Source organism: Colossoma macropomum, unplaced genomic scaffold (assembly GCF_904425465.1).
Source record: "Colossoma macropomum unplaced genomic scaffold, Colossoma_macropomum, whole genome shotgun sequence".
Taxonomy (NCBI): domain Eukaryota; kingdom Metazoa; phylum Chordata; class Actinopteri; order Characiformes; family Serrasalmidae; genus Colossoma; species Colossoma macropomum.
The window spans coordinates 997,558-1,023,574 of NW_023494807.1; the positions used below are offsets into that span (position 1 = coordinate 997,558).

General features: G+C 40.4%; 1 protein-coding gene across 1 annotated transcript; it reads left to right on the forward strand.

Moving 5' to 3' along the window:
• Window positions 1-24,555, forward strand: LOC118796946 (protein IWS1 homolog). Its single transcript, XM_036556105.1, is given in 16 exon segments — window positions 1-388; window positions 1,829-1,914; window positions 4,522-4,847; window positions 4,849-5,000; window positions 8,414-8,467; window positions 8,750-8,954; window positions 10,180-10,237; window positions 10,607-10,719; window positions 11,590-11,740; window positions 13,614-13,696; window positions 14,604-14,733; window positions 15,669-15,786; window positions 15,977-16,088; window positions 20,592-20,648; window positions 21,196-21,307; window positions 24,156-24,555. Coding segments are annotated over 16 exon segments (1,923 nt in total). The 5' UTR covers window positions 1-348; the 3' UTR covers window positions 24,282-24,555.
• Window positions 24,556-26,017: the final 1,462 nt, after the last annotated feature.

Consider the following 26,017-nt stretch of genomic DNA (forward strand, 5'->3'; position numbering starts at 1 on the left):
GGCGCCATGACCACCTCGAGGCTCCATTTTGGTGGCGAAGCTGCGGCTGTAGCATTTAGAGCTACTACGACAAAACAGCCACACTATGAGAATTCGTGGTGATTTTCAGACGAAATAACGCGTGTGTAGCTTATATAGGATGGTCGTGGATAAATCGTCGTGGATAAATCCTTTGTAACTGCCTGTTTCTGTGGAGTTAGAGGGCTAAAAACACGGCTAACTGCTACCGGCGCCCAGCGCTGCTGTCCGGCTGTAATTTCTATTTTTCCTTAATACGGTCGGTTATTTCCTCAAAATTCTGCCATAATTTCTCTGTAAAGGTGAGCAACCGTCCCTTCAGAGCCACAAATGGACGGTGAGGATGAAGTCTTTTCAGGGAGTCACTCAGGTAACGTTAGCTAGCCTTGTATTTAACCTGGCTGGTATTAGTATTTTAGTATTTAAGTCACACAGCTGAGACAAAGGGGTTCGGTTGTAGCCCTGATCACCTGTGGGACTTAATTTGAGTATTACATGTAAACCGTACTGTGAATATTTTTCTTATGTGAACTTAAACGGCTGAGTACTGATGGTTTTCCAGCTAGCCAACGTTAGCTAACACGGGTGCACTTGGTTCAAGGGGAATTCCGCCGTTTTCCGTAGTTAGCTAACGTCTTTAACTTTCTGCCGGTGAGATGTAAACAAAGCCGTTCAAAGTGATTCGACCTGAAATGGTACATTGTAGAGAAATTCACCGAGTCTAATTTTCTGTACAGTTCTTTACGATACAAACCAGGGGTTGCGTTGTCTCCAACAAAAGGTAGTGTTGGGCAATTAGACAGTATTTATCGTAATCGTGATTAATAACATCACAATATGTTACCTTAAGCTGTTCTGAGCGTATCGTGAACATGGTCAGTACTTAAAACACTTCCAAACTGCATGTTTGAATAGAAAGAGAGTGTAGTTAACATTAGTCCTGTTTTATTAGAAGTACTGCAGCACAACATGTGACATGTTAAGCATGAATCTTTGATAGAATTCCTAATGTGACTTTACTTGTCTGTTACAACTTGTCAGACATCAAACAGTGAAGATTGTGATCTTGTGTATCGCGAAAACGTCCTGAAGTAATGTGATATTGCATGGCCAAATCATCCAGGTCTAATTTTAAGGATGCACAATGATATTGGAATCGATATGAGCGTCTGTACATTCCTTAAAGAATGTCCATGGTGGACAGATATTTAGATTTGTTATACATTTCCTGTAATAACTTTGTGAGGTCGCTTTCAGAGGCATGACACATTTGGTTTTATTATCACTACCACTGAGAAGTATTGTGTTGCACCACATTTGTGAGCTATTAATCAAACAGACCTTTTTCCTGACAGATGTTCATGCATATTACTATTACTACTACTATTAATATTAGTAGTATAATAATTTTGTAGGTAGTTTGACCAGAGGAGGATGGCCCCCCCCTTGTGAGCCTTGGTTCCTCCCAAGGTTTTTTCCTCAGCTCTGAGGGAGTTTTTCCTGGCTTGCTCACCTGGAGGATCTACATTTCATGTTGAAACTTTGTCCTAAATGTATTTCTGTGAAGCTGCTTTGTGACAACATCAGTTGTAAAAAGTGCTATACAAATAAATTTGACTTGACTTGACAATACTTCAGCTTTAATTAACTGTATTGTGATATTTGGACTGTTATCTACTGTTGTCATGCTGATTAACCTAAAGTGGGACTGGTTAGCTATAATATTTAATTCTGAATATGTTGTATCTGCGTGTGTCTGGAGATTGTTGTGTTGTTGTTTGTGTGTTTACCCTTCTCTGTGTTCCTGTAGATGATGGCAGTGCCACTCCTGTGCAGGACGAGAATGCAGGGTCAGATGCTGAGGAGGAAATGAGAGGAGGGTCGCACCAGTCTGAGGTTAAAAACACAGATCTTTGACCCTTTAACCTTTTTTTATCTCTGCAGGGTCGCTAGAAGCTTTTTGCTCTCGGTGTCAAAGTTAGAATCAAACTCCAGAATAATTTTTCATGCATCCAAAAGAGCATTTTGAGGTAAAGCTGTAGCTGATATAACGGCCGCAAAGTTTGGACAAGAAAAACTGAAAAAGCTTTCCCTTCAGAGTGATTCACACACCTTCCATTTAGGGTGCAAAAACTAAAGCAGCACACACTTTTGAAATGTGAGCATGTGTATTTTAGCTGTTGCTAATAGAATAACTCAGTTATTTTGTTTACATCTTAATGATTGTTATGCAGGAACTTTGGTAAATTGGTGAATTTCCTTTGTAAGCACTTTGATTTAAAGGGAGAAGCTGGTTATGTCCTCCCTCATTATCAGCATTATGACCTAAAGCAGGGATGGTGTACTCAACCAAGACGGTTTTAGTCAGCCTGCTTAGATTATTAATTATTGGTCAAGAGAGACTGTTTTCCTTCAGGGTGGTTCACGCACCTTAATTTTAGGGTTTTCTTTTTCACCTGCACAACAAGTAAAGCGGCACACACTCTTGAAACATAACATATTTTTGTTATGTTTTATTTTTAACTGGATAACTGCATGTTCCTTTAAAAATATGTAAACATTTAAAAAAAAAAAATAGTATTACACAGCTTTTTAAAAAAGTATAGTGCTATTTAGGGCTGGGCGATAAAACGATAACGATAATTATCGTGATATAACTTTTTTCCTTGATAGAGCGATACGACGTGTTCGATAAATGTTCGATATAATACACCATTCTCACACTTCCACGTTCAGCGAAAGCCCTGGTGGCATTTTCTACTGCAAGGAAAGCGGCACTACTCTGCTGTCGCCAGGAGAGGGCACACTTCCGAGTTTTTTGACATGATTAGAGAGGGAGGGGGCGACGAGTAAAATGAGTGGCCAAATGTACTTTAGCAACGTCTGTAACATGGAGTTATACGTTCCCTGTTTGAGTGGAGCGAGCGGCGATCTGCTCTCCTGTGACCGAGTCTGAGTGACGAGGTCAGTGGCGTAACTGTACTGTCCTACAGCAACTCACCTCTTTCCGTACATCCTAACCAGCTTTTGCAGCCTTAAATCATGTCTGATCCTCACAACTACAGCACTGTTACAGCGCTCAGTCATATTTAGTATTAGTGCATTCCCAAGCAACGAAAGTGAAAGAAAGAAGTGGGTTCATGTTAATTACAGCCCTGATTTAAACGAAAGTAAACTGAGGAAGCTGTGAGGCATTGGAGAGCGGGAGAGCGCTATCTTTCCAGGCTAGCTGTTTTTAGCAGCTGGCTAACTTGAAGCAGCTCCGTCACTCACACAGCACGGAGAATTGATGATACTGTAGATCAAACACGACACAAAAGCACCACTTTCAGTTTAAATCGTACCTAAAAGGAGGACTCTGTTTGTCTGGTGTTGATATATTGTGGTTCACTCCTTAAACTACTACGATAGAATAGAGAACCCCAGTCGTCGCTAGCTGGTGTCTGAATACTGTGATATGCTCTGATGTGGTGGAGTGATGGCAGTGAGGCGGTGTGATCCATCACTGACCTACCGAGCCAGCTAAAGTTTGCTGTTTGTACTAAGTTGACGTTGTTGAGAAACTAAACAGTTTAGCTCTGTTGTTGGCCACTTGTTTAGCATTTGTAACGGGATAGCCGAGCGCTCGACACCAGACAGCTAAAATAATCTTTTCTTTCTTAAATTATTACTATTACAAAACTGCGGCTGTGCTTTTCCAGCTGATAAAAACAGCTCACCAGAAACTTAGAAAAAATTAACGGGTTCCCGGGTGGCGCAGCCGTCTAAGCGTTGGCCCTGTCATCAGGAGAACGCGAGTTCGATCCCTGGTGATGCTACAGCCGTCCGTAGCCGGGGTCCGCAGGCGTCTGTTAGCCTGACGTAACAGATCTGGCGGTTGGCACTTTCTTCCGAGCGCGCTCAGCTGTCCAATGACGTTGCGTGAGCGGCAGTTCAAAAAGAAGCGGTGGCGCTTTAGGGTCTCGGAGGAAGCCTGTGTTAGCCTTCACCCTCCTAGCGCTGATAGTATCGTGTGATTGGCGAAGTCCTAACTAGCGGGTGGAATTGGCGACGACTGAATTGGGGAGAAAATCGGGTAAAACAACAACCACCCAGGAGCAAAAATCAGCCTTCAAACTTGAAAGAAATAATGATTTGACGTTTATCGCGATATGTATCGATATGAATTTTGTTTATCGTGATAACATTTTTGGCCATATCGCCCAGCTCTAGTGCTACTGTTTTGCTTGGTTATCAGCTTGTTTGCTATTTTAAAGGAGAAGTAATTTATTAAAATGTGTGCATAAATAATTGGTTACAATATAAACAGTCATTTTGAGTGGTTTGATGTAAAACGTCCCATTCCTGAGAAATTTGTTGGGTGTGAATTGTTCACAGTGTTGGTGATGATGGGAGCAGAAGACCACACACTGTCTATGCTTTGAGTATACACTGTCATTTGTGTTTGCATATTTGCTGGTGGTATTTTTACTGGCCTAATGCTTTTGTGTTTATGATTGGCAGGATGAAGGCAGTGATAGAGAAGACGCAGCGCCCCCTGCTGCCGACAGCGGATCAGAACATGAGGGTGGTGGTGGAGCCAGCGATTCAGAGCCGGAACGCCCCCGCCCTGCCGACAGTGACGATGATGATGAAAGTTCTCCGCCCAAACGCAGGGGGAGCACTTCAGAAACAGAAGAGCAGCAAAAAGCTCAGGCCAGCGATTCGGACGAGGAGCCTCGGAGGAGGAGGCGGAGCTCAGACTCAGGCAGCGAATCAGATGAAGAGAAAGCCAAACGGAGCACGCGGAGAGATTCTGAAGGAGAGGATGGAGAAGAGAGAAAGGAGGACGAAAGAGGAGCGAGGAAGGAAAGCAGTGATTAACTCAGACAGTGAGGAAGAGGAGGAAAGGAAGCCTAAAGAAGACGTAGGAAGTGATCAGGATGAAGAACGTCCTCGACAGACTCTAGCTGACAGCGACGATGAAGAAGAGGACAAGCCAGGTATGCTCACGTGATGCGCACAAAAAAAGGAGGTCTGTCGCTGTCCAATAAATGAATAATTAAGTAGTCCAGTGATTATTTTGATTATCACAGCTGCGCATGTCAATATAAAGCAGTGTTTACTGTGGAAATCTTCGCTTTATAAGTAGCCTGAGCAACACCGCTATGATAATGCTGATTTCTACTAGCGCTCCTGGGTTTGTTAGCAGCGAGCTAATGGTGGTGTTCACTTCTCACACAGGGTGTAACATTACTTAAACAAGCTCTACTGAAAAGCATGGCCATTTGAAGCAGTCCGAGCTTGTTAGTAGACATGTTACTGATATTTGTTAATTCAGCTGCAATTTTAAACACATATTGTAATGTCAGGGGGGGGCAGTAAGTATAAAACCTATATTTATCAAAGTATAGACAATGTCCTACCTTAGTGAGGTGCAGGACTGCGCCCACCAGGCCTGGCATCAAATGCACTGACTGTTTTTTCCAAGTCTACATTAATGGCCTGTTCAGTATTCAGCACTGCGAAGTCAGACAGTCTCTTCTGTCTCGTAGTGTTTGTCGTCCGTTTTTGATGGATTTAAGCATGAAAAGTGACAGTTAGGAGCATTTAAGAGGTCACTGATGTTCACTTAACTATCGACCAGATTTGACGCTTTAAAAAATGCTAGTCGTTGATTGAAGCCAGTTTCTTCTGATGGCATCGCGTTGAAGAGGGACAGCTCTTCACCCGTCTCTTCTTTGGGAAATCCGTAGTGACAACGGACAAATGCCAGGTCTGCTTTAGCGTGTGTTCTAGAGCCAAGAACATTGTTCAGTCTTGCCTGAAACCAATCATAGATTTCTTGAATATGGTTTTGTTCAGTACACCAACAAGCAATTCCTTGTAGTAACCCATAGCAGAGTCAGCATCTGATCCAGTCCTCTCCTTGGCTGCTTTGGGCTTGGTAGAGTTTTTAAAAATCTGTTTCCATTGCTAGCAGAGTAGAGACTGTGCTACTAGCATAATACTGCTGTGCTTTCAGTTGCGCATTGCATTGCATGAAAATGCACATCAGAATGCAGGCTGCCCCCTAGTGTCATGGAGAAGTCTCTATACATAGATAGTTTTGACAAATGTCAGTAATCTATAATTAGAGTAAATTGACAGATATTTTGGTGGGGGCAAATGCTTTGAAATACTGTCGCTGTGGTAAAGACATGCATCAGCTCTGTGCTTACAATCCTCCGCTACACCATCAAAGTCTGATCATGTGATACAGTCCCTGCTCAGAGCCGCTGATCCGCTCCGTTGGGTGACTTTATAGCATAGCTATTCGCTTATCAGAGCCTTTTAAAACCGAGAACAATCAGATAAGCTTAGTTCGCCAAATAAATAAAAGCAATGCCTGACTTTTAATTCACCATTCAGTAAATGTTGAGTCTGACAACAGCTGCTAAATATTAAGCAGTGCTGGTAACTAGGAGCAGAGAAGCTCTCCTCTAGATAGCAGCATTACAGCTTAGCTACTGGTCTGCAGATCCAAACATCACAACACAGGTTCGATTCCGACTGACAGGTGCTCAGCTGTTACAGCTGTAGAAGATAAAAGCTCATGTCTGATACAGCAAAGTCAAATAAGAGGTGGAGTGGTAGTCGGCAGGCTCAAGGTGCCGCTGACCACAGTAGAGGATAAGAACTCTACTGGAAATGGAATTGTTTTGTTGTGTTTGGAGCTGGACCCTCCTGGGCTACATTAATGCTGGCGTAGGTAGCGGGCTAAAAGTCGCACCCACCACAGTACAGGCTTGTTTCCAGTTAACCGATGGTCACACACGCAGGCGTTTAGAAGATAAAAACTCACATCTCAACACAAAGTTGAGAGACTGGTTGGAGTGACAGCTGGAAATGAACCTGTTCTGTGGTGTGTGGAGCTATGAGCCTGCTAACCCTCACTGAGCCACTCTTGTGTGTAGTTTTTCTTCAGTATTTCCTGGTCCTGGTCCAAGAGTGAGACATTCTAGTGTAGTTTTTCTTTGGTGTTTTCTGGTCTCAATTTGGAAGCACAGTAGATTAAAAAGAAACATAAACAGCTTCACCATTGTGGGATGGCACAATACGGCCCTGGGAGAGATTTGGCTTTACAGTGGGAAAAGAGGCCAAGTTTTCCCCCTTGCCCTCTCTTTTGACTGTTATTTGATTAAATGACTAATTGAACCGTTATTCTTAATTCTCTCTTTGCTCTGTCACAGTGACAAGGCTTTGTGGCAGGGTCCAGCTGTATGATGAGCAGTTTCTACTGCAACAGAAGAAAAGAAGCCACTTTATGTACAATTCTTGTAGTGCCCGACTTTTAAGCTGACCGCATGTGTTTTTTTAGAGTGTATTTTTTCTATTGCCTGGTGATTATTAATTTTTTTGGCTCACTCTATTAGGGGTGGGAATCTCTAGGCACCTCACAATTCGATTTGATTACGATTCAGAGGCTGCGATGCGATTATAAAATGATTATCGATGCATCTTTTTTTTTCTATATAGCATTTATATTTTCTCACTGTGTGAGCTCCAGTTTCAAGTTTATTTGTCATGTCAGGACATTTATGCATTGAAATGCTTGTGGTGAGGCTCAGATAATCACTCTACAGAAAGTAAATGAGTAAAAATAAAAATACAAGAAAAACCAACTGAAATATATTAAATATACACAAAATATACACAGAATATACATTTTAAAGTGACTAAGTGATTCTGTGTTATTGTTATTTAAAGTGACTTGGTACTTTTAAAGCAAAGTATTTGTAATGATCCATAATGAATTTACTTCCAATATCTTTTTTAATAAATCAAATGGAAGTGATGTGGCAGGTGAACTAGAAGTCTCTCATTCAGTGCTCTTGTTTGGAGAACGAGAAGCTGCTGCTACTCATCTGTGATAAAATGCGCTGTTAGGGTAACATAAGATCCAGTGGTGATGGACGTCAAAGGACAAAATGGCTCTTCTTATCATTTGTGTTGTGACTCCTGATCTAACCTGGCTTTAATGCAGAGGGAGTCGGTTGGATTTCTCACTCATCCAGTTGTGTTTTTGTTATGTGCCGCCACAGACTGTCCGGGCGCTGCACTTACCCACTTCCAAGTTCCGCCTTTTGTGTTCCGTCAACATTACGCTTTAAATTAAATATTTAGAAAATCGATTTTTGACTTTTGTGAATCGATTCAGAATCGTCCACAACCGCATCACGATGTGTCTAAGAATTGATTTTTTCCCGCACCCCTACACTCTATGAATGTTCGAGTCTAATATTGACCCCAGGCTTCTGTCTTTCTATTGTAAAATTTCTAATTTGACTGAATTTTTATTTGGATTTGTGAGTTTCTTTCAACTGTTTGATTGTTAGAGATTTTATGTTAAGCTGTACAATCTCTGTGATTGCAGTGAAGAGGAAGAAGGCCATTCTTTCCGACAGTGAGGATGAGGAAGAAACAAAAGGTAAAAATCTCTGTTTCAACAAGGGTCTGGGATATTTTGAATATAAAGATACGCACACATATGAAAAGACTGCTAATTTTGTAAATATTTCAAATAAAAACTAACAGATTGAATAGAACTATGTTCATCTAAGTCTAACATTTTTCTCTTCAGTATATTTGAATACAATTCTTTTAAAAATGCAGATGTTTGTATGGCAGAAATGGTAAAATGCACATTTGTTAATTCAACCCAAACGCACTGATCCTGTGATGGGATTCTGATGACTTGTTCTCTCCTAAGCTGTAAAGAAGAGCAGAGCAGTGTCAGATGATGACTCTGATAGTGATGAAGGCTCAGAGGCTCCAGATAAAACTATCGCAGCAAAACTGAGAGAGCTGGGCTCAGACAGTGAGGAAGAAGATGACCGGTTGAAGATGGACACAGGGAAAAAAGACGAGAAAACACTGTTCGGCAGCGACAGCGACTCAGACAACAATGAGGAAGAGTAAGTGGAGCTGTTCTCTCTTTTCTTTCTCATGTAGTTGATTTTCTACATTACAATAAGTTACACATACCCTACAGAGAACAGACTTCTACACATTAATGTACAATTACTATTTATTTGATGAATATAACATCATATTATTATAAAATTGCAGTTATTTGAGATGATCACAGTAATTTTCTACATTCCTTATATTTCACAGTTATATTATGCCACAACAAACAAAATGTGTATTGGATGCATTGACTTGAGTCAAATAAATGTCAATTTAGAAGAAAGCAGTAACTGTGTTCATTGAGACACATTGTGGGACTCGAAAATAAGGAACGTTCTAACGTCTAACTCTGCTCTAACAAATTTGGATGGCGGTGCATGAAATATTTATGGAAGGAAGGAAAGAAGATGGCTAATTGTCCGATTTGGCCTTTTTAGACTTGTTCTTCAATAGTTGCAGGCAAAGAATAAGAAAAGTTAAATTGTGAATCTTAAGTATTCATATGGCTGTAACTAGTTTTATGATCAGAATCGACCTATGGAAACTGATTTTTCTGCGAGGGAATCTATTGCTTTGTTGTTTGCTGTCAGTTTGAATTATGCCTTGAGGTACAAGTAAAGATGCACCGATCAATAAGCCGGTTTTCAGGTCAAACTCGCGCGAATGCGCCTCACGATAGTCACATCATGCAACAGTGGCACAGACACAGCCAGACACGCACAACATGTCATCAGTGTAGACGTCAAGACATCAACTAGATCGCAATTTACAGTACATGCAAGGCCAAAGTAAGCCGTGGAGGAACAACTCCAAAAACGTTTGGAACAACAAATTCAATAAGACACTTAAAACACGTTTCTCTGCATCATCATCAGAGTTACGCCCACAACTGGGGGTCAGAAAGCAACAGAAAGTGTCCAATAATGTCTAATAATGATGAGGGGGAAAAAAGTAGTACTGTAACATCACATCATCAGGGGTGAACTTGGTTATAGCAGTTATGTCGTTGCTCCAGACTTGAAATCTGTGTCTGAAGTGTTCAAGTAACACTTATCGTTATAACTAAAAGACACTCAATCCCCTAAGTTCTCGAGTGCTGCGACAACCAACACCTTTAGTTTGTCACAGAAAACTGAAGTGTCCCGGCTTAGCATTTTGGCGGACAGTCGTTAAAGTTGACCCCTGCTATGTTTATGTCCAAATGTAACCCATGCGATCTCTGCCCCACAGGAAAATGATAGCAGACATCTTCGGAGAGTCGGGAGATGAGGAAGAAGAGGAGTTTACGGTGAGACCCTGCTATCTCATAGTGCACCTGTTTCTAGCAGTATATTGACATCTTGCAGTCAGTTACACACTTTATAGAGAGGGCCAAGCTTATCACCACCAGCTCGCAAGAAGTTTTTCTGTAAGGAGAAAATTCTGAAAAATAAGAAGATGAGCTAATTTACAGTAAAATAATTATGGGAAGCCCTTAGTGCCACAATTTAGTTTAAAACTGAACAGTTGTGTCAAAAACAAATCAGTTTTTAACTGTGTTAAACTACACTGGCTGATATTACTGGAATTTTTAGTTCCTTAAAGTTTGTGTCATTTACTTGCATTTTTATCTTCTCTTGACTAACTTTATCTCACGTGTATGTGTTGATTTGAACAGGGCTTTAACCAGGAGGAGTTGGAAGGAGACAAGCAGCAGTCTAAGGCTGGGGGACACAAAGAAGCAGCTGATGACTCTGACTCAGACGACGATGTGGACAGAGGAGGAAAAGAGTGAGAATTTAAACTTTTACTAGTAGGGATGTAAATCTCTGACCTAAAAAGGTGAAGTTGATTGCCGGTGCTCCTTTAGGAAGCGATTCAGTACATGATCTAAAATTTAGCTCGATTTAATTATATTAGTATTATTCAGAATTATTTTTAAAAATGACACTGAATACATGAAATTGACTGGAGGAGCTTTTAACACAGCAGTGGATACAAATATAAATACAAAAACCCATTTTATTTTTTCCAAAAAATGAGTGCTTACTGTATAGAAAATTATTACAACTAATCCTAACATTAAAAATCTGTTGCACCACCCTCAGATCAGTGCACCACTGTGCATTTTTACACTTCTAGGCTTTAGAGTACTAACCACTGTACTAACACCTACGTAGCTAATCAGATTATGGTTCTTCTCATTTGATAAATCAGTCTTTTAAGTAAAAGTGGTTAATATGACTATTTTAAAATTGTGATAAATATTATCATGATACGCGTTAAGCTTGTCTGCGTATGAATAGTGTTAGTACTTAAAGAATACTGATCAACTGCATGTTTCATTGCAAAGAAAGCATAACTATTCAGGTTTAATTGGATTTAGTGCAGCATAGTGTGTGAAATATTGAATAAAGCTATTTCTAAGTAATACTACAAACTAAAAACTGTTGTATTGAGTTTTTGAATGCTTGATGCCTGTGTGTAAAAATATTATGATTGTCAAAATGTCTAAGTATCGTGATATGATTTTGCCACATTGCCCACCCCTACTTTCAAGCTACTTTAGAGAGGATTCATGAATGTCGTATATATTGTCTATCAATAGAAGGCTGAAGGGTAAATGTCTAAACCAGTACTGTGTGTATATGTATGTTTCAGCACATCGTTCATGTCTGACTTTGACATGATGCTGGCCCGTAAGAAAGCTCAGAGCGGCAAACGCAGACGGCATCGAGATGGAGGAACGTTCATCAGCGACGCAGACGATGTGGTCAGCGCCATGATCACCAAAATGACTGAGGCTGCAGAGGTGTGTGCATGTGTTTGGGATAAAGGCCGTCTTTACATCAGGCACGTCAGACTGGGGGACGTCCGGGCCAAAGTGCTGCGGAGATTAGAGTTTCCCTTATCTAACACTCTGAATTCAGTTCATGAAGACCTTGCTAATTAGCTGATGAGCTGAATCAGGTGTGTTTTAATGAGGCAGTGTGCTGAAGTCCGCAGTGGTTTGGCCCACAAGGACTGGATCCTGACACGTGTGCTTTACATGATGAAACTTTAACAACTACAGTTTCACTTTGTATAATGGAAAGCCTCTTGCAGCTCCTTTTAAACTCATTTGAAACCCAAACCGGTCATCAGCCTTGTACAGTAAGTTTACTGAAACAGCCAGTCAAAACTATGATGGCATACCGTATAACATCATGGTCACTAGGACGTTGCTTATTTGCTGGGAACCAGCTAGCGTAACTGGCTAGTGAGCCACCCAGACATTGCCATAGTGTTTAAATAGCTGCTTGTACAGCATTTGCTGTGCTTTGTTAGCAAGATGCTACTGCAGTCTACATAGCTAATTTTAACTTTCTAGTTGTGCCCAGAGATGTGATTCGTTTGGAGAATAGGATTTGATTTGATATATATAAATGTACTACTAATTTTAGTAACATCTGGAGTAATCGAATGTGTTGCATGAAACATGTCTGATCACTGACGAAGACTGCAGATAGTTCCAGATTTTAGGGCCTCTGCATATTTGATGCAGTTTGTCTATTTAGAAGTTACTGGACCTACTGGTGATTTGCCGTTTAAATCAGATTCTGAAAGTTTTTGTGTGATTTTGTTAGGGCATAATTAAGCCGCCACATCATTTAATACAATATTGTGTAAAAATCTGAAGCAGTGCAGCATGTTTGCTTTAGCAAAGCGGTTGCTGCACCTACATCTTGTGATGATGTGTGCTGTCTTGTCGATATGGCTTACTGTACTGCATATTTATAAGTTTCCTACATAAAATTCTAGGATCTATCAAAAATGCTTTCAGCGTTAAAACTAAGAGGCGAAAGTCAACTTCCTGTCCGTTAGCTTCTTGTTAAATGGTGCAGCAGTTGCATGCTGGCACCTCAGGCGTTATAATAACTGCTGCACCGTTTAAGGTGGACTGGGAAGCTTCAAACAAGAAGCTGGCGGATAGGAAGCCAACTTTAGCCTTGTATTAAAACTACAGGCAGAAAAGTTTGATAGTCTAATTGTCCTTATCAGAAAATGTTTCCAGCAATAAAGGAGTAATTAGGATATTTTGAGACCCTAAATCAGCTTATTAGCAGGAAACCTTAATGTTTAGCTGAGTCTGTACTAAATTAAAACTCAGTATCTAGTATAGCATAGCATAAATAACTGCTAGGTAGCCCAGGTTAAAACTTAATGTGAACCATCCTGACAACCAGCGGTAATTAATTTTGTATTGCTTATGGTTGTTAATGTTTTCATCTGTAGGAAGATGACACAGCCTTTTCATTCTGAATCTTTTTACATCTTTTAACGTCATGTCTTTGCTTTTTGCCCCAAATTATGGAGAGTAGTATCAGTAAAGGTAACAATAAGCAGTGTCTGTATCAATATCTATATAGATAAAATCCTAACGATAAACATCCCTCCGTGTGAGTATTTTTTACTCGAGTGCATTTCCTTCAGCTTGTGGAAGGGAGCAGTGTTGGGGCGTTAGCCCTTCACTCATTAAAATGTATTTCTTTCCAGCAGTGCAGCAAAACTTCTGTTTTTCAGAACCAGTTAAATTGGCACTGTTGAATTATGCATTTAGTAAGAATCTGAACTCTCATATGTTTAGAGAGATTATGTAATGTGTGTGTGTGTGTGTGTGTGTGTGTGTGTGTGTGTTTGTGTAGGAGGATCGAACACTGAACAGTCAGAAGAAGCCGGCGCTGAAAAAGCTGATGCTTCTGCCCACAGTTGTGATGCATTTAAAGAAGTAAGTAGCTTTTCTTCAGCTTTCTTGTTCTCAGACGGATTGAATTTGTATACGAGTGTCTGGTCCTAAAGTCGACCTAAAGTCACTTGTCCCTGCTCTTTCGTCTCCATTTCATCAGAAACGTCTACCACATAGAAGCTTTTTGTAGAGACACAAGTAGACAATTTATCTTCCTCCATAGGATTCTTACCAACCACTTGTAGGATCGTGTGCAGTATACGTTCATCTGATTGCGCCCCACTTAGCCATTACTGATTGATGATGGTATTGATTATGGTGACATGCATGCTGTAGTGACCCAGAGGGGATGTGGGTTGGGGGGTTGGCAGGTGAGTATTTACCTCTTTCCTAATATAGTGGATATCACACGAATATGTGAATGCACCACCAGCACACCATCTGAGCACATTTTCAGCACGCATTGGAGAAACAAGTCACACATATCGACTGAGAAGCCTCTCAATCAGTATTTGCAGCACTTTTCTCTTTTCCAGTAATCCATTTCAGTGTGGCAGGTAAAAGCCTGCATGTACCAGAGGAACTACATATGCCTGGTTTCTGCTCAGATACTTTTAAGCTAACTTCTTGTTCTTGGTGTGGTGTGGTAGGTCCTGCTTTAGTTTCATTGTTCTTTCTGTAGGTTTAGTAAAACTTACTGTGCTACATTAGCCTACAGTCTGCTGTTATTGTAGCCTACTAGGCTACAATGCTAACAACTTCAGCAACTTAAGAGCTGCAATCAGACAATAATATTGTCAGTTGGCTTTTTTATAAAGGCATCTCAGTGACACACTTTCACCAGTTGAATCTGATAAGATGTCTGGTGAGTCTGGACACAAGGTAGTACCTAATAGCTAGTATATTTGTGTGTTTATGCATTGGTTTGTGTGTGTTCGTGTTTCTTCAGGCAGGATCTGAAGGAGACATTTATAGACAGTGGTGTGATGACTGCGATAAAAGAGTGGATCAGTCCTCTGCCTGATAAAAGTCTTCCGGCGTTGAAGATCAGAGAAGAACTACTCAGGATCTTGCAGGAGGTGAGGCACCAGTCAGAAGCAGTTTTTGCTTCTGTGCATGGTTTTATATTAGCTGTCTTTTCTTTTTTATTTTATTTATTTTTTTTAAACAGTTCCTAGTTCAGGTCCAAATACGTTCAGTGGCGTTAGTCATTGACTATTTTAACTATAACATTAACATCAGAAAACATTGGATGATAGAACTTAAAACTTAGTTTGCTCTTTAAATGGAAGCTTTCATTTGACTTTCATTTCACTAAATTAAATTTTTTATATTTGAATTTTTATTTCATTCTTTAAGCATAGCCGGTTAATATCGAGTGTGCTTTACACGTTTACAGTAAAACTCCAGTGGCAGAATTTGCATTTCTTTTTCTTAGAACACTTTTACCCTCACACCGTATTCTCTTAGACATTTTTGTGACCTCCACTTTGCATTTTAATACCTATTGTGTTGCACGACTGCATGTTAAATAAACAGCTTAAGTAAAACGTTAAGTAAAATAGAATATTTGTACTACATTCCTATGGCTTCCATTGTTGATCTATAATTCACCTGAATGAAGGAGTGGATATATATATAGACAGCTATCAGTCTTTATTAAAATGTATTTAAACACTGACAGCTAATTAGTCAGCCTAGTAGGGACAGCTCTAGTTATTTTTAGCAAGGAGTTATAACTGAGCGCCTTATTATATGTATATTTACTAATACATTCTGCTTCTGACTGCTTTTACTGTGATGTGGTGAGTAAATCTTGAGACATTTGCTCCATATGGCTTAAAGCTGCTCAGTAAAAGGCATTGATGAGGACAAAAATACCATATTGCTATTACTTCAACAAATCCCTTTTGTGATACTTGTTAAACAAGTTAGTAACTCATTACCATGCATTATTAAAGATACATGCATGTGGCACAAGAGGAAATCTTGACTGTGTATGTGTTTACTACAGCTGCCAAGCGTAAGCCAGGAGACTCTGAAGATGAGTGGAATCGGCCGAGCTGTTATGTTTCTTTACAAACATCCTAAAGAGTCACGGGCCAACAAAGATCTCGCTCTCAAACTCATCAGTATGTACAAACACCTCATATACAGTATAATTTACTTTTTATATAAACCATAATGTTTTTCCAATGTGTTGCTCTTTTCCGAGTAAAGCCCTGAGATTTTGTAAGTAAAATGAAAAGTGCTTTATCAGTTATAGTAGTTATACTGTATATATAGTATGTGTACTAACTGTGTGGATGTGCTTGTGTGTAGATGAATGGTCGCGGCCCATCTTTGGCTTATCGTCTAATTATAAGTGCATGACGAGGGAGGAGAGGCAGCAGAGAGACCTGGATCAACAGATCGCCCCCCGCAGGCGGCTCAGGTACTCACAAACCTTAGTCACACATGCACCCATTGTTTGCCCTTATGGGTGATATGGGTGATCTGTACTTCTTGTCCATTTTGTTAGAAAAACACCTACCTTCTGCTTCCACTCTCTGTTCACATTATGAGCTCCACCTACATTAACTTCACTATATAGATGCACAGTTACAGACTGTAGCCCATCTGTTGTGCTATTTCTCAGCTCCCCTCTACCCTAATCATTAGTCATTGGTAAGTGTCTGACCACAGGGCTGTTGTTGACCAGATATTATTTAGGTGGTAGTTCATTCTCAGCACTGTGGTGACTCTGATGTGGTAGTGTGTGTGGCGCCCCGTACAAATGTATCAAGCCAAGAGCGGTTCTGGTCAAAAACTGACCTAGAGGTAAGAGCAGGGGTCAGCAGCACAAATGTTAAGAAGAGTCATTTTGTCCTTTCAACAAAAATCAAACCACCTTGGCAACATGTTATGTCCGTTTTAATGAAGTAACGTTTTACCATCTTGGCTGTAAATATGTCTCAGTATGTGCGAATGTCCTAGTATAGACTAAGTATAGTAAAGTGTAACATAAAGGAAAACACAGACTTACTTTGCTCTGCTTTAAGCTTTAGCTCAGCTATAGCCGCTTTTCTCGCATCTCTGACAGGAAACCTTTCCGCAAAAGTACAGTAGTTTCCTGTAAAACGTCTCTCCATGTTCGACTTTCACGAGGCTGAAGTCTCTGATTTGCCATCTTGTTCGATTTTTTCCCGTTCCACCTTAAATTAATGTAACTGCTGCACTATTTAAGGTGGAATGGGAGAATTAGAACAAGAAGCTGGTGAGCGAGAAGCTAACTTCAGCCATGCAACTTTTTAGTGTTTGACAGTTTTTTGTTGCAGATTTAACGTATCAGGGAAACCAGCTGGAGTGATTATAAACGCAGATAAGTCCATTCATCTCCAAATTATCAATGTTCATTTTTAAATCTTTCTTTTTGCCTTTTCGTTAGCTGCTAGCTAGGTGAGATTGCTGTCTGCGTTGCTGTGACCAGCAATCTGCGGACCAGTCAGCAGGGTCAAAGGTTGGTGAATTAGCAGTTATTCATTAATTCCAGAGTTATTGTTAAAACTGTGTTAGAACGATCAGCAGAGCTTTATTTTACTGCAAAGCAGGATATTTTATTTATTTATTTATTTATTCTGCTGTGGAGCTGCAACAGAACAGTAGAAGAGTCGCATGTTGCCCGTCCCCTGGGCTAGCAGAAGGCTGACACAAAGTGCATCAACAGATGAGCTCCACTCTCTTACTGTGCACAAGGAAGATGGAGCTACAAGGGAGGGGTTCCTAATGAAGTGGCCAATGAATGTGTGTTAGGAGCCAATTAGAGGTGCAACAGTCATGAATTTTTAAGGCCAGTTCCGATTTTGATTTCATTGCAGCCAAATTGCACATTTACTTTCCATTCCCCAAAGTTGCAGTGTAAAGAACATTATTTGCTCTTTAATGAGCTGGACTTGCATTTTAAGTTTCAATCAAACAGTCAGTTGCCTGTTTACATAATGAGAGTCAAATAAATTGCTACACTGAAAGTAGGAGACAGTCGGCTATTTAGCATGATAGGCTATCTATGATTATGCTACAACATTTTGGTCAAGGTATAGCAGCACCATCAGATACACTGCGAGTGCACTTACCTGCCTGATGTTACTAACCTCATAAAATTGCAACGTAGGTCAAGTAAAATGAAAATAATAAATTGACCAGTTTATTACGACACGATCACAAGTTTGGAGCAAAAACTGTCCGTGTTTAATCTTGGCCGATTCTGATCGTGCACCCCTAAGATGTCTGTAAAACGTTTCTCTATCTCTAATATTTCATGCTTTCCTTCGCTGTAGTTGCTTCTCCATATTTTACATTTTTTATGTTTCATGTTGTATTTCAACTACTGTGTTTGTTCCTCTTACCCTTTCCCCCCACCCACACCAACACACACCAACACACACACACACATGCTGAAGTGAGCCTCAGAGGGTTGAGAGGGCCGAGGAACCCGACGTCTTTGGGCCGCTCAGGTTTCGAGTGTGTGTGGGAATGTGCATGATTGCCCTGTGTGCTCTGCACGGCAGCGCTCTTCAGGTTTAATCGTTTTAGAGCGCGTGTGTGACGCTGAACAAGATCCAGGGTCTCGGAGGAACAGGTTTTGTACTTTTTGAAGTATTCTGTCCGTGCTCAAAGCTGATTGGTCAGTTGCAATCTCTCTGTGGCAGGCTAGGGCATTTTCACAGCATTTTAGTACAGCATTGAGTCCTTGAGGATTTTCAGTGGAAAGAATGAACAAAGCGATTCACTACATAGAAATAGTTTTTACAAGGTCTGGAATTTTGTTTATAACCAAGGTATAAATTGTGGTATGGGCTTGTTTTTTTTTTTAAGAAGACCGGCGTATGCATTTTCTGGCTTGAGACTCTTAAGTGTGCCAGCCTGCCAGTTATTTGTGGTTGTGATGCCACAGCTGTTCATAAGCTCCATGTTATTAGGTAAAATTTCCCTGCTTAAAACTTGTTTATCAACATTTGCATAGTAACTTGCGTATCATTGTTGTTGATAAGACTGTAAGACTAAAATAAAAATTGCAGCTTGTGCGATTTGAAAATTGCGCTCTTTGGGTTAATCGCTCTTTTTGCGCTCTTTTACTAGTCTGTCATGGTGTAAAACTCACCTCTACCCCTCATATATAGCCTTTATTAAAAAGTATTGTCGTACCCATTATGTTGCATGAATAGAGAAACGTATCATAGTCAAAGAAATACAAATAAACGATCTACCTTTTTCTGATCCATGTAATCCAAAATTAAATGCACTGCTTTGCAATTTTAAAGTGGGCAGATTTCGTGGATACTACACTTGAGGGCAAAAAATTGGGCCAAGCCCAAAATATAATGGTTTTCACTGCTGGTTTTGGTTGGTCAGAGTCCAAATTTAAACCCTGTAAAGAATATTTGGTCTCACATTAAACACAAACTAGCTGAGCAGTGTTTTTTCAACTGTTTGAATCTGTCAGTGCTGAGTAGAAAAATACCGACTCTCTCTGTAAAAGACTTTGAGGTTTGCACACAAAACTTTCAACAAAATAGATAATGATTCATTGTTAAGACCATTAAAATCTTAATGTTTTGCCATTTTAGGCTTGGCCCATTGTTTTGCCGAGTAGTGTGCACTGTCGGTTCCCTCGATTGGTACGAATCATTGTAAAACTGTTCATTTATGTGGCCCCACTCATGCTTGTCCAGTTTAAACCTCTGAATGCACAGAAAACGCTCATGAAACTCACATGAATCCCACAGAGAATATGATCAGTATCCTGAGCCGCAAACAAGAGTTTCAAAATTATGCAGGTGCAATCATGCAAACGTTTGGGCACCCCTGCAAATCTGCTTGTAGAAGGTGGATCTAGACTAAAGGGATCATCTCTGCTCTTAATTAAGTTATCACTTAATGAGAATGTGTTGAATGAAATTTATCCTAGATCAGTGCTGATGTTGTGAGATGTGATGTAGTCCGTGATCTCTTACCTCTAACCCTTACCTCAGCTTTCCTGCATCTACTCAGCTGGTCCATTTCTCACAGCTTCTTCTCTGTTGAAACTGCTGTTTACCGCATCATCCTGTGTACTAATGAAGATTTTCCTTGCATAAGTGTTAAAAAGCTGTAAATAATTTGTAAATATTAATTGTCACTAGCAGGTATTTATCACCATCTCTGCTGCCTGTGCCTCTTCTGCAGGGCTCCAAGATATAGCAGTATTGGCCTTGCAGCGGCTGTAATATGTTATGGCCACTCTGACCAATTTCTAAACAATTCCATGAGTTTTTAGGGTTTTTAGATAAATATAATAAAGCTAATGTAAATAAGGTGACAAAGACAAATTAACTTCATTATTACAGCATAATGTAGACAGCCAGTCAGTAGTCTGTATTCTGAAATATGCATGCTTATTGGCTGACTGGCTGTTTAGATATTAACAGTTTGAGAACATTGAGATAGCATTGGAGTTAATTGTTCAGTATCATAAAAATCTTGCGTTTTGATATTGAGCCTTATTTCTATGTGAGTCTGGCTTAATATATAAAAATTGTATGAAATAAACTAATGCAAGAATTGCAAAATTATTAATAGTATCTATTATATATACTTAGAATTGTTACAATTAAAGCAGCATTGATGAGGCAAGACAATCATGGATGCCACAAAATCTGGCCAAAATCTTTAAAAGTATTTCGACAGGAAACAATGGAAAACTTTGCTGTGAAATTGTGGAAAAGCTTGTCAGTTTGGGGTTCAGTGAGTTTTAGCAGGCCAGTGGGAACTAGGGCAACCAAATGGATCCACGGAATGCCAGACAGAGCTGATCTACTCCAGTGGGAGTGTAATGTGGTACTTTTTTTGAGGAAAGCATGTCATGTGAGTGTTTGCTGGTCAGACTAATTGGATGCTAAACTATTTGTTGTGTCTACAGTTCAGGGGGACAGACTCCTCGGAGAGATCTGGAGAAGGTGTTGACCGGAGAAGAGAAGTGAGTTTGATTCTTGTGTTCACACACACAAAGTCACAATCATAGAAGTGCAGTGCAACATATGCATAAAATAAAAGAAGGTGAAATGTCAAATAGCAAATAGTTTTAGTCTGTAGGCGGAGCCTTGTTGTAGCCACACCCCTACACCTTAGTGCAGGGAGTGAGGCTGCGTCCCTGCCTGTTATGGCCACACTGTGAGCTGTTGGATTCAATCATTTTAGAGTAAACGTGTCGCAAAAGACGGAAAATCAGTGTATTACTTTAACTGTTGCTACCGAAACACATTTTCTGCAGTTAAGTTTGCGAGAGATGTACTGACTTCAAGTTCTGCGCAAAGCCAGCTAAAATTTTTACCGATACATTTGGTAAAGTTTCAGTAGTGATATGATTTTTCAATGATAAAGTGGAATGCTAAGTCATTTATTTTAATAAAATAAGCATAATTAAGGCATAAAGTCACTCAAAGCAAACAACAAATAGTCTGTCATTTAAATATCTGTCTTAAGTCAAAGCCTAATTAATTTCTCTCTCTGTCTCTCCTTCTCAGAGCTTTGCGGCCCGGTGACCCTGGGTTTTGTGCGCGGGCACGTGTGCCCATGCCCTCCAATAAGGACTACGTTGTGCGGCCCAAATGGAATGTGGAGTCCGACTCCAACCGGGTTAGTTGGAGGGGCTTTGGGTAGCTGTTCAGGAGGATCAGCTGAGATTGTATAGTTCAGTGACAGATGATGGAAATTTTGGTGTAGTTAGACTGTAAAGTAGATTTCATCATTTTAACACACATTTTTATTTATTTTTTTTATCTTTTGCTTTAAATTATTTAAAATGAAGTAATATGTAGGGTATGTGTGGTGGGCTGCCTGTAAGCCCTCAGGTGTTTCCTCTTCAGAGAAAGACTGGTAGTAGTAATTCACCAGGGTGATGGACAGCTTTCACAGACATTTAGAGAGTAAAATTTTAGTTTTGGTTATGAATTTGAATGAGTTTTGAATTTTAGCCTAGACCTTAGCCTTAGATACATTAGCCTTGGAATGGGTTTTTTTATTCATACCATGTGGATTGCTTGCAGTTAATTTAACTGGCATTTATGTATGTAGTTCATTATGGCTTTGGACAGTGTTTGTTAGTGCATTAGTGTTAGTTTACTCGCATCTTCTGTATTGTTTTGATTTTATACTAGTTTTAGCTGTTTTGCTAGGGGGTCTTTAAAATGATCTGATTTTTAGAGGGGATTTACGGAGGCGCGTTGATCAGGCGGTTTGGTCTAATTATTAGAGAGGCTATAAAAGAGGCATCAGTCGTCTGGAGAAGCACAAGCGGCGCTTTGCTGAGCAGAGGAAGCAGCGACGGGTGCAGGGAGCTGTGAAAATCAGCGTGGAGGGAAACCGCATGCCCCTGTAGCTCACACAGCGCCCTGCGGGGGGCAGTAAGTGGCAGTGTGCTGCATGATGCACTGTGTGCAGTGTGGCAGAGGAAGAGAGCACCACCCTTACTAATGCACTCAGGGATGTAGGACCCCTTTTTGTTTTGTCACGAGGCATGAAGACCACAGCAGTGCACATTTTAGGTGTCCTCCTTGCTTTGAAGGGCTCTTTTGAAGATTCTGTAAGAAATGATAAGGGAAACTTGCAGGATATGGTCTGTTTTAAAACACCTTAATCAGATTCTTTTTCAAATAGTGTCTGATTTAGGTCAACTCCAAAGGGTGGAGTGGTTTGGCCCTTCAGGACTGGAGCTGGAAAAACCTGTTTAAGCACTGCTGTCCAGTTACATCCCAAACTTTAATGGGTTTTGTGTGTGTATTTAAAAAGCAGGTGTGTGGTTGGCTGTGGGAATGAGGTTGAAACATATCTGCTGCATTCTAACAGCACAGCGACCGTAGCTATGAGAATGAGCATCAGTTGGTTATAGAACCCATCACTTGCTCTACCTGCTCATAGTTATCTGCTAACGCAACCATCAGATAGCCATGCTAATGCGTGTCATACATCTTTGTGTGTTTGCATGTACACTGGCTCAAGAACAGTGGAAAGAGGAGACTTTCTCATAGAGTAATGCAGCAGTCTGTTCATTTATTGTGTATTGTATTCATAAGAGAAGAGATATAGATGTTAGGATGTAACTGGCAGGCAAACGTTGGATTCCTAGCATTTAGTTCTTATGTAGTATTCATATGGGCTTTAAATTAAATGTGAAGCAGAGCAGCTAAAACAAGCATTTTGTTTTCTTCCAAATTCAAACTGCTACTCAGACTCACTGTATATTAGGAAATGTACACTGTCAGTGTCAAAACTTTGATGCGAGATTTTATTTCATGCTATTTTGGACCATTTCTGTTGGTCCATTGATCATCAAGTGTTCATGCAATACAAATATTCAAGTTGGGCATGTATTCAAATAAATAAAAAGGGAGAATAGTTTAATGTGACAGCAGCAATATGACTGGCTGATTAATTAAAATAGTTAAAATCGAATAAAAAAAACAGAAAAAAAAAGTTTGTGCATTCCTACATTGAATAAACTTAGCTGAATATTTACAGCATGACTTTATATGCTCAACTTTGCTGTGCAGTAAGTGCTGTAAGGCTAACTTGCACATTCATTAGGCACTGTGACACATGTGAACTGCTGCTGTGACACAGGCATGCGAGTTGTGAATATTCAGTATAGATTGTCTTAAACACCTGAGAGTATATCACCACTGTCGGGTCAAACCTTTCATCTCCTTTTATTTTATTTTATTTTTTTTTTAATTTTATTTTTTTTACATTTATTTTTACCCGATTTTCTCCCCAATTTAGTCGTCTCCAATTCCACCCGCTAGTTAGGACTCCCCCAATCACACAATGCTATCAACGCTAGGAGGGTGAAGGCTAACACAGGCTTCCTCCAAGACCTGTGAAGCCAACCACCGCTTCTTTTCGAGCTGCCGCTCACGCAACGTCACTGGACAGCCGAACGCGCTCGGAGGAAAGCGCCAACCGCCAGATCTGTTACGTCAGCTAACAGACGCCTGCGCTGACTAGCATCGCGCTGAGTGATGGGGGGAGAAGGAGGGGCCATCCCACCCACCCAGAGAGAGCGAGGCCAATTGTGCTCTCTTGGACTCCCGGCTACGGACGGCTGTAGCATCACCAGGGATCGAACTCGCAATCTCCTGATGATAGGGCCAACGCTTAGACGGTTGCGCCACTCGGGAGCCCTTATTTTACATTGTTTTAAAATGTCATGCAGTAGAAATAACCTAAAAATAACCTTTTCTAATAACTTCCATTCAAAGTTAAGAAGGGCTTTTTGCTTCACCTGTGAAGTTACCAAGGTTTTGTTTCAACAGCGATGATATACACTCATGTACATGTATGACAAATTGGAATATATCATACTATTTCTGGCTGTATCTCCTGGTGTGATTGTGCTGCTGTTGTTGCTCAACTATATCTCATTTATAGTCCTTGTGTTTCTTCCTTCTTCTTATTTTCCTCCTCTTTTTTTCCTTCTCTGTCACAGGGTCCTGTGAGGAAGAGTTTATCACGTGTAGATAAACAGATGCGACGCTTCGCCGACATCCGACGCCTAACAAAGCCGGGTCATGCGGTAAAGATCAGCGTCGAGGGCAACCGCATGCCCCTCTGATCCCTGCACGTGCAGCTTCCTGTCTGTTTTTGTTTATTCCTTTGTTTTTCTATGATGGCGTAAGTGCGAATGTATGATACTGTTGTAGGTGTATTAAGATGAGCTTTTTCAGGGAGGATGGAGCTACAAGGACTGTAATATAGCAATGCATCTTTATCAGGCTACGGGGAATATGTGCGAAATGTGGCTGTGAGTCTGAGAGTGGCTGCTGTCTACCTTGTGCTGGTGCAGACGTAAGTTTGATAATAAAGAGTTTCCACATCCTTTGCTTTTACCTCTGTATTCTTCAGCTGTCTTATTCCACACTTACATCTTTATTTATACCTTTTGTATAAGCAGCTATAAATCGCAGTGCTTTACATAATAGCACAGCAACACACACTGACAGAAGATAAATGCAGATCATGGGCAAAAACAAAATGTAAGCAAATGAACAAGAAGCATCATAATCCATCAGCTAGATTAATAAAGCAGTGTTACATCATAAGAGAATGCAGGTGGTGCTGTTGATTTAGCCTTACTGTGATTGCATTTTTAAGCGTACTTCAATGCACAATTCATTGTAAACAGCACACTTTTACTGACAAACTAAGTTTGAGCATAAACGTTAACATTTTGCCACCTTAAAAACTGGTAGCTTTACTCTGGCTTACCATCTGTATTAAGGGGTTCCTCTCAGGATACTGGGAGTGTAGTGCCACCTGTTGGTCAATAAGTGGTTACAAATGGAGATGGTACACACTCGTGGGAAGTATTTCGTGAAGAATTTCTCGGCAAGATAAAAGAATAATCTAGGAATAATCTGTATCTGTAGAATGAAGTCAGTCTTTTCTTTTTACTTAATAGAGAACAGAAAACCTGAGGTGCATTTTAAGTGACTCAACTTGCTTCCTTTGTTATTTTACTGCAGGAAAGTGTGTTTAAACTGTTATATGTGCTATAACTGTGTCAGATACATATTAGGTTAAAAAATACTGCCGTTTTCCTTAAAGCCAACAGGACAGATAAGAGAGACTTTGCTTTAAAACAGGCGTGTCAAACCGGGGACCTTCTGGGCCAAAGTGCTGCAGAGATCAGCGTTTACCCTCATCTAAGCTCTGAATTCAGTTCATGAAGGCTTTGCTTAATTATCTGATGAGCTGAATCAGGTGTGTTTAATGATGCAGTGTCAGAACTTGTAGAGAGGATCTTCTGGGTTTCTCAAACGCTAGAGGGCGCTCCCGAATTAAATGGTTAAGATGGAGCATTTGAGCAAAAACAGTTTATAAATGTTTAAAGAGTTTTAATGTAAAACAATACATTAATTTCCTGAACACTGAACAGCATAAAACACTTTAACAGTGCTGTTATATTTGTAAGAGCTTTTAAACTCGAGTTATAGGAGTTTAAAACGGCGCCTCATGTACGTTCATGACGTCAGTGAGCGCAAACAACCAATGAGCTGCTCCGCTCGCCAACCAATCAGAACACAGTCGCAGTAATGCCAACCAATCAGCGCTCAGTAGCAGTAATCCTGGATCTTGCGTCCAGCATCCTACGGCCCAAAACCCATCAGCTGTAGAAAAAAGGAAACATACAGGTGAGTTTTCTCTCCTTTTTTTAGTGAAATACATCCACCTGCTTTCTGAAATTAAAGGAAAGTTCTGGGTTTGCTGATTAGAAACTGTTTTAAGTTTTCGTTTTTAGCTGACGGCTGCATCAGTGGATAACTGAGCAGGCAGAGCGAGTAACACCCT